The sequence below is a fragment of the Merops nubicus genome, unplaced genomic scaffold (assembly GCF_000691845.1).
Source record: "Merops nubicus isolate BGI_N331 unplaced genomic scaffold, ASM69184v1 scaffold8398, whole genome shotgun sequence".
NCBI lineage: Eukaryota > Metazoa > Chordata > Aves > Coraciiformes > Meropidae > Merops > Merops nubicus.
The window spans coordinates 78,886-88,107 of NW_008626371.1; the positions used below are offsets into that span (position 1 = coordinate 78,886).

General features: G+C 36.8%; 1 protein-coding gene across 1 annotated transcript in view; it reads right to left on the reverse strand.

Moving 5' to 3' along the window:
• LOC103778388 (catenin alpha-3-like) overlaps positions 1-9,082 on the reverse strand; it is a gene marked incomplete at its 3' end in the record, with an annotated part of 86,920 nt that extends 77,838 nt beyond the window's left edge. Inside the window, exons 1-2 of the mRNA XM_008945970.1 lie at positions 8,952-9,082; positions 834-940 (exon numbers count right to left, since the gene is read on the reverse strand). Coding sequence (XP_008944218.1) covers positions 834-935 — 102 coding nt within the window. The remainder of the gene's footprint in view (positions 1-833; positions 941-8,951) is intronic.
• Between the last annotated feature and the right edge of the window lie 140 nt (positions 9,083-9,222).

Below are 9,222 nucleotides of genomic sequence, written 5' to 3' on the forward strand. Positions count from 1 at the left end.
TTTTATAATCCACCCACACATGATGCTCCAACTTGACAACTTCCCACAAACCACTGAACTGTTAACTGAGGTTTTATACACCATCAATCACACCCAGGCAAAAATAAATAAAGACAGACAAAGTAAGTGAGAGGCAGAATAACAGCTGGAAATTAAGTCATGATAGAAAGAAAAAGTTAGTACCTGAAGAAAAGAATCTTCCAGAAGGGGCAAATGAGTTAGGGACAATAAAATAAGATCAAGTAAAAAATAAAAGAAGAAATTTCAAACATGATAATGAAAAATGAATAAAAGAAACTGGATAAGTTAGGGAGAGGCCAAAGTTTCAAATGGGGAAAATACAACTTTATTTGTTAAAGAGTCTGGCTCCCAGGACAAAGGAGGAAAGATGTCATCACAGTGGTGCGTGCAAAAAGCATATTCTTGGAATAACAATATTTACCCTCTACACCTATGTGGCCAAGTGCAGCTAGATGAAGTCACTCAGAATACAAAGCTTTTCACATGATGGAAAACCATTTGCAATGTATTCTACATTTCAACATCCACTAGATAATATTGTACAAAAGACTAGGCAGAACATGGAACGTTTGCTATGATACACTGCAAAGCATTTGCAAAAATGGAATTGACTAAATAATGAATAAATAAATAAATGAATGACCAAATCTGGAAGAGGAGAGATCCCCCCAGACTGTTTCTGAGCCAGAGGACACTACAAGTCCAGAGGAGCTGTAAGCATGTCTTTCACCAGTGTCCTTAGCCAAAGTTCTTCAGCCTTATTCCCTTGCCCCTAGAGTTACCCAATTTTATTTTCTGCAATACTAAAATACCTGAATTATCAGTGGTTCCAATAATTTCTCCACTGTAAATGTCTGGATCTGCAGATCCTGAGGATTGATTTTCAGTTTAGAGCTTGCTGCTTTTGTTGACATTTCACCTAGTCATAAAACAAACAAAAAAATGCAATAAGCCATTATTAGCCACAATTGCAAGTCGTACTGCCCTCTGTCAGAGCCCAGAGACTGCCTACAGGAGTACAGACTTGGAGACATAACAGGCTTAGGATTTCAGGAGATAAAATTATTTTTTCCAATTCCTTGTTTCTAAATTGTTAAAAAAAAAAAAAGATACTTGCACATAGTGTAAAATAATAGCTTTAAAGTAGATGCAATTTCTTGTCTTCTTATTCAGATCTCTGAATTGACCATATATTAAAAAAGACACAACGATAACTACATTAGAATAGCTTTGAATATAAGTTCTCTATCAGACAATAAAAAGGAGCTTTAAAGCAAAAATAATATTACATTTTTGAATTTCTCACAAAACAAAAATGTTAAAGATATGTGCACAATACCTGTATCTTATTACATGTGCTAAATTACAGTGGTCATAACAAACACTTTAAGAACAAAAATATGTATGGCAAACCTTAAAAGTCACAGCAATTAATAGCAGGAGAAAGTGAAATGTAGTTATTTCACTCCCTGTAATAAAAAAAATATTTTCTAACTGTCAAGACAAATTAAGTCAAGAAAGCCTATTACTAAAGTCAATAAAGTAGAAGTAAAGCTAAGTAAGGTCTTTAAAGTGAATAAAACATTCATTAGGAGCTTGATCCAAAGTCTACCAGTGTTAATTTAGGGGTTTTCACTGACATCACCAGGCTGTGGTTCAGGCCTTTAGCTACACTGAAATGTGTGTGTGCCAACAAAGAATTATAACTGTGCTTTAGTAGGAATGCAACCGATTATTGTCTCAAAATAAAAGACATTTTAAATTTTCCAGTAACTTAACTTCCCATAAAACATAGCTCAGCAAAGCCTTTTCAGCCAATAAAGACTTCAAACACAAATAATGGATATCTGTCCTTTTTAAGCAGGACTTATTGCAGCCATTGCTGCTGTATAAAAAAGTAATAAGGTACTGCAATTTTGCAGGCTAAAAAGATATATTGTCACCTTTGGGTGAACTTAGCATTGATTTAACAGAACAGAGCAGGTTTAGGATTTCTACAGCAAGTTGTGCAGAAACGGATCCAAATTGTTTATAACTGAATGGTTACCCACAAGTCACTTGCAAGCCAAGATAATACAAATAACAATTAAAGAATTAAGGTTAAAGGTAATTTAGGATTTTGGCATTCTTATTAAAAGTGCCAAGAAGTGCCAAGTTTACTCTTTTACCACAAACTATTATCACAAACTATACTAGTCACAGCCCTAAGTTCCCACAGATTCGGTGACAGACAGTCAGGTGATAGCATATGTAAAGAACTGGCATTTCAGTTTTAATTTCAAATCAAAAGATAAAGAGAACAAAAATTTAGGATCAGACTGACCATAATTACACTTTTTTTTTTCCCCCACAGAAATTAATAATAGAAAGAGAACTCCAAAAATGTCAAAGCAAATTACTTAGCCTTATTTTACACATTACATTTTTAGATGCTTGTAACAAACACCAAGGCAATAAAATCTGTGACTCCCCAAATCACCAGTGTCAACTGTTCTCTCTCTGTCCAATGAATCAAGAGGTAGGATACTCCCACAGATTTTAAATACTCCAGTTTAACTTATCCCTTTTTGAAGGGAACTGAACCCCCCCATCATTCACTGCTTCAGAAACAAGTCAGGAAAAGGACTGCAGCTCTTCCACCAGCACAAATTGTTATGTACCCTCCCTCACCTGACGAAGTTGTAGCTCTGCAAGCATACAGATGACACCTGTCACTCACAAAGCCTCATCACAGCTGTTAGAGGTGCTTTGAGATGGATGACTTGGGATCTTCTGCTGGTTCTGTTCTACTCAATACTTGAACTCACAACACAGCAGGCTGAAAATACAGCATAGCTGCAGAGGCTGGTGGTTAGAACATGCTCCCAGAAGGCAAAATATTTTGTTTCCAAACTGTGATTAACTAATGTTTTCAAAATTTCAGACCAAGGAGAACCACAAGAGACAGAAGACATCAAAAGCCAACGAATCCGAACACCTACCAGCACATTCAACATAATAAATGCCTTACTGAATCAGATTTGCAGTCCATCTAGGGTGTGATACAACCACAACTTAGGTCATTGTGAAAGTCTAACATCTCCTGGTTCCTGTATATTGCACACAGAACATCCTTGGTGAGCTGAGCTCTGCAACAAGAGCTTATTCTTACGGCTCAGGCCAACGACGTGCCCACTGTACTCATACAAATAGGCTGGGGGTTTTTTACTTTTTATTTTATCTGGAGTGATTCTTACTGTTAATACCCACTGGTTCTTTATGTAAGGAAACTGAAAACAAATGTGAAACCAATTTCTCAACTCTATAATTCTCCGGAAATACACTAAATTCTAAAATTTGGCCAATAAAAATGTAGCTGTAATTATAGTCACTTTCTCTTACTTACTGAAGATCATTGTGCTTTAGAATCCTACCACTGAGCAGACTCAAATGGGAATTGATACAAACCCAATCCTATTTTTGCAGATCAGAAAAAATGTGACTCCATGTGCTGTAATTATATACCAGGCTTTCCTGGTAAATAACTATATTAGCTAATCAGTATTTAAATTTATTTTTTTTTTAATCAAGAGAAGGGTAATACTTGACAGAAAGAAAAATATGCAGCCAGTAAAGATCATTCTGGGGTTTTCTCTGATATTTCCACTTAAAAAGTGAATGTTTATCCTTCCAGATCATCTTCATTAAGATAATAAATTTTGGTGCTTCCCTCAGGAAAAAATTAGAGGCACAGTCCATCTCCTGTTATTTTAAAATCCTTACATCGACTCCAGTATAACATGCTCCTGATGATGGTAGGGATCTTGACTGCAAGGTATTTGGTAAAAGGCTGCTATAACCTCACACTCAGTTATATTAACCTTTACAGTAGGCAATTTCAGCACTGTAGACCAGCAGCTCTTACAGCACTCAGGATGTTAAGCATGTGTCACAAGATACAGTTGTGTCTCACAACAGCCAGAAAAGCAACCACCTGCACACTCCTACCAAGCACTACAAACCTGTAAGATAATAAGAACTTTGTCTTTTCAGCAGACATGTACACACTGAAACTGCTGTCTTTTGGTGTAAGAAAAAGACACCAGAAAAACAGTCCAAGTCAGTATCCATCTCCAATGCAACGTGAACATACTACCTGCAGCTTTTAAGCAATCTGTAAGTACGCTGCGTACATAAACTAATTAGTGTCAGTAATCAGAGCCAAAGATACTCTGCATAAATCAGAAAACATTACCTTTAGAACCCATTTCCTGCTAGACAATTAGAAAGCCAGTAGCACATCACTCACCTATCCTAGAATATATATGGTCCATATTCAGCACTAAATCAACTGCCTATGTAATTTCCTTGTGTTAGGAACTTCAGTGCAACTGCTATGGCTCACTATTTGGCTTCTGAGGCATCTGCAAGGGACTGCCTGACAAGCTCTCCAGTGTATTTCAGGGTGACTGACAGGACACAGTGGCTGCTGGAGGGGTGGCAGGGGGATGGGCATCCTTAAAGCTATATACTAGAGCACAAATACGTCCAAAAAAAACTCAAACCACCTTAAAAAGCTTTTAAACAATTAGATGACATGAAGTGTGTCATTACTGACACTTGTGGTGTTTATTCTTGTAATCTTCAGCACAGCTACTGTTTTCCATCCATTCTGATTGTATGCCAACTTCTGTCTCGAGGCAATGACTCAGTCTCAGATATTTGAGCTGGACAGCAAAGGGATTCATAAGGCTCTCACCCAGTAACTTGGCACCAAATTTGTTTTCTTTGTTTTTTTTTTTTTTTTCCTATTGTTATGTTACTCTACACTGACATACATTATCCTATCAATTTCAGAAAACACACAGGCCTATTGCCTTCTAAAAAACAGGGAAGGCAAGAAAAAATAAAGTAATGTGGATAATTATTTTTAAACAAGATAGACATGGACAGGACACCTGAGTACTTCTAAGATGTGAAACACTGCTGAGACTAGGTAATAGAATATATGTTATTATTTGTTCATAATTTCCATATTTATTATACAGCTTCATCAATCATTGCCAACACCACTTTTGGAATAAAATTTGTTAGTCATTTTCTACAGAGCTGGTCATTTGTCAGTCATTTGCTACAGCAAATGCAAATCAGTTTTTATAGAAGCCACAAAAACAGTCATTCATTCTTCTTTAATCCACTAGCTGATACACAAAATAAGATGTTCAGAATGCTGAAATATACTGGTTCTGTCTGCAACACAACAGCACATACAATTTTTTGCTTGAATACTTGTTGTACTCTGTGTGCCAGCCCATGCCCTGGAAAGGAGCAATACCTCTTACACCTGGGAAGGATGTGGCCCATTTAACACCAGAGAAAACATAAAATGCATCTGAAACATTATTTAAATTTCCATACAAAGCTGTCAGATTACACACTAACCACCTCAGATTTTAACACTTCTTATCACTAATAAAACATGGAAACATGTCTATTAAGGCAAAGGTACCAGAGAAGAAAGAAGGGCTGAAGAAGTGAAGAAGGTGGCAAGATTCTATGATTCAGGTCTGTTAACGAGGTCTATTAACCAAAGGCTGCTTTATTTAAACAGGCTTTGCATTTAGGTGTAAATCAGCAGTGAAGTAACTGGAAAGTAATTTTTAACACTCAGAGAAAAAAAAAAAATTAAAGCCACACTTTTTTTTACATTCCTTTTGGCTTCCCTCCCTAGAGAAATTTTTTAATCCATCAGCCAACCTCAATCACATCTGAAAAGCAACTGAAATTCCCAAGGACACAAGACTTGCACCAAGTTCAACAGAGTTCTCAGCATAAACAGTGTCATGTATCATCACTTATAATGAATCTGCTAAAGACAAGAATACTGTGCAAGCCTAGTTTTTACTGGATACTGGAGAATGCACATGGCAAGGAAGAGGTTATGAGTGACCTAACCCCATGAAAAGCTTTAATTAAGTTCTAGGGGAATTAAAAAAAAAAAACTTGCCTGGTGCAAATTTTGTGATGTCTACTGAGATAACAAATGAAGATTTTTCCCAGGGTTACAACATTAAGAACACTCTCTCTTTTCCTTGTTTAATAGTCATACTTACTTTTTCTACAGAACATTCTATCAAAGCACTTTTTCAAGCAGAGGTCATCTTCCAATAACACGAATAAATTCTTGCCCTATGATTCTATTTCCTTAAGACCACACAGAATGTCAGTGGCAGAATTCAGGATGGAGTGCTGGGATATAACCATCTAGTCTCTACAGCACCCTACTCACGCTGTCTTTAATTCAGGCCAACAGACAAACTAAGAAAGGCATTTCCAAATAGAATTTACGCTATCAATCTAAATAACATAATCTGATCTTACATACTCCTGTCAAAGTCACCCAGATACTAGTATTTCTTATTCTTAGTAAGGTCAAGCAACACATTTTTCTCCCTTAAACATACTGTCAGAATTACTGCCTTGGTTGAACGCACACACTTCCAGCCACTTGCAACACGCTGATGAATTCTAGGAGACGTTCCAGCAGAGGTGTGAATCCAACGGCCTGACCAGCTACAGGACTCTTGGCTTTGCACTAGCATGCCAGGCTGCTTTTCAGCCAACAGCTGTCCAAAAATGTGTGCTATGGTCCTGAGCCTACAGCCACAGCAAGGAAAATCTTCTGCACTGAAGTGTAACAACGGAAACTTGTGAACCTGGCAATGCTCTCACTATATTAACAGTAAACTAAATGATTCCACTGACATCAGTGAAGTCGTACTGGATATACACCATTGTGGGTGACAAAAGAATCAAAACAATCCTGCTTGGTTTAGGAATTATTTACCCATCTTATCTTCACAGTACTACTTCCATGTACATTTTTGCATGTGGTGGAGCTTTCGGTGTCAGAACTGCAGCTGTAGTATTTAAGATATTGAAAAAGCATTACTTAAAAAAAAAAAGGTGGTGTGACATCAGTGGCAGCATTTCATTCAAAGCCAAAAGGTTTTCATTAATACTCTTCAGACACATTTCAAATTCTTAAAGAAAAAAATAGATCCTTTCTGATGAATCTCTGTGCTATTTTAGCTGCATGCACTTTGAGGACAGAAGGATCCCTCTCTATTTAAGTGGCACAGAGTTCCTACATGGATGGCTGTCCTGTGCTAGTAATGATAGGTTAAGAAGGTCTGGCTCCAAGCCCTCACTTTTGTTATCACTTTTGAAGTGTTCCTATCTCTAATCAAAAACAGAGACTGTTTAAATAAAGTTCAAGTTGACCTTCCACTAAAAATAGGATATTGTTCAAGTCATTAAAAAAAAAATAGACAAAAAAATTCCATGACGTGCTACTTTTTTAATTTTTTTTTCATTAAATGCAATCTGCTCATATCCCACTTTCGTTATTTGCTCAGTTATCTATTGCAACTATACTATGTTGTTTTGCTTAACAGCTGTCTATCTCCTAATTGCAATGAGGCAAAAAAACCATGGTCTTCCCATCTCTTTGTAGAGCTGCTACTCTTGCCAACTGATTTTATTGTGTCATACCTACGCATTACTTCACCATCATGTACCATTTTATGTAACTATTTTCAAGCTGATATAAAGGTTTGCATTATTTGTTTTGTGCAGTGACCCAAACAGTGTAATTCTTCTTCCCCATTGTCTACAGACACACATTAACAACCTCAAAATTAAAGGCAGCATATGGCATATATAGCATAAGTATATATTAATTTGAGACATGCATGAAAATAAAAGAGAAATCATTCTCCAAAACTGCCTGATTTTGGATGCTGGCAAGCAGCTAGCTAGCTAGCACCTACAAAAGCATGATCTGAAAAGCAGGGGAAATAAAACCAGTATTTAAACAAACCCATACTCCCACCATACGATGTCTCTATATATGGACAGAACTCTGACATGCTGATTAATTCTTCCAATGGGGTCCCTGGTGCTGCACACCAGGAACTCTAGTTTCTCTATCAACTCAGACAACTAGTTTCAAATCAAAACATGGCTCGGAAGAAAAACCCTATTTAGTTGATACGTCATCTCAGTGAAAGAGCTTCAGAAATAAAGACTAAAAACATTCCTGCCCATTTTTATCCTCCACTCTCATTCCAACTCAAAAGGATTTGGCTAAAGAGCAGTAATTTTAAAAAACATCCAAACAAAACAAGACAACCAAACTTTGTTCCAAGGTGGGTTAGTTTCCTAACATCAACCAGCTGATAAGGAATAGGAGAGAAGAGCAACAATTCATTATGCATTTTTTCTAAAAGCCTGTCACCAGGTCTAATTCTTTGCTGTTAGATGAATTTTGGGCTTCAGTGGTTCTGAACATAGCTCTTGTCTTTAATAAGGGGAATCCAAATGGATTTTACATAAAGGAAAATTGTCTTACGGGTACATAAAGGGTTTGAAATATGCTGAGTGTTATACTGAACATAGCAGCCTCCCATTACCCCTCATTATTTATAATCTTTTCTCTTTCAAAATAAAAAACTGTATAAAAATGCCATCTACAATAAGCCAATATTTTCAACACTGAGGTGAGAAACATACATTCACATAAGCCCTCCTCACATTAGATGCAAAATCCATCAAAGTACCAGGAAGTCAGTTAAACTTTCTAAAATAACAGCATCCATGCAACATTTTATCCTTCCTTTTCCAAAATGATTTTCCCTATTTGGAAAATACACAAAGACATTGCACAATTTTGACTACTGGCTTCAAGTAGAAAGACCATGATGATATAAAACATTCAGAACATTGAAAAATCATGTTTAAAAGTTCTTTTTCTGAAAAGCTGGTTAAGAAAACCAGCTTTTTAACTCAAACTTTTGAGGAGATTATTTGATTAAGCAACTATAGTTACGCTCACAGCTTCAAGTAGTTTCATTAAATGAAAAATCCCCTTCTCTCCTCTTCAGTCTTACCTTTTGAATAAAGTATCTAACAAGAGGTCCTAGAAACAACTGTGTGAAGAACTCCTCTTGATGCAGCTTGACTCCAGAGGCACTGACAGCAAGACAGCAAATGGTTGCCTTTCATTCCTAGTCTATGAGAAGCAAAATAGGAGGGGAAGAGAGTCAAAATAGGGAGGGCAGTCCCCATTTGGGACCTCCTCCTGAACTGGTAGTTCCTGAATTCACTGACAACTTGCTACTGAAACTATCAGTTAAAGAAACCCCAGGCTCATTCCTAGCC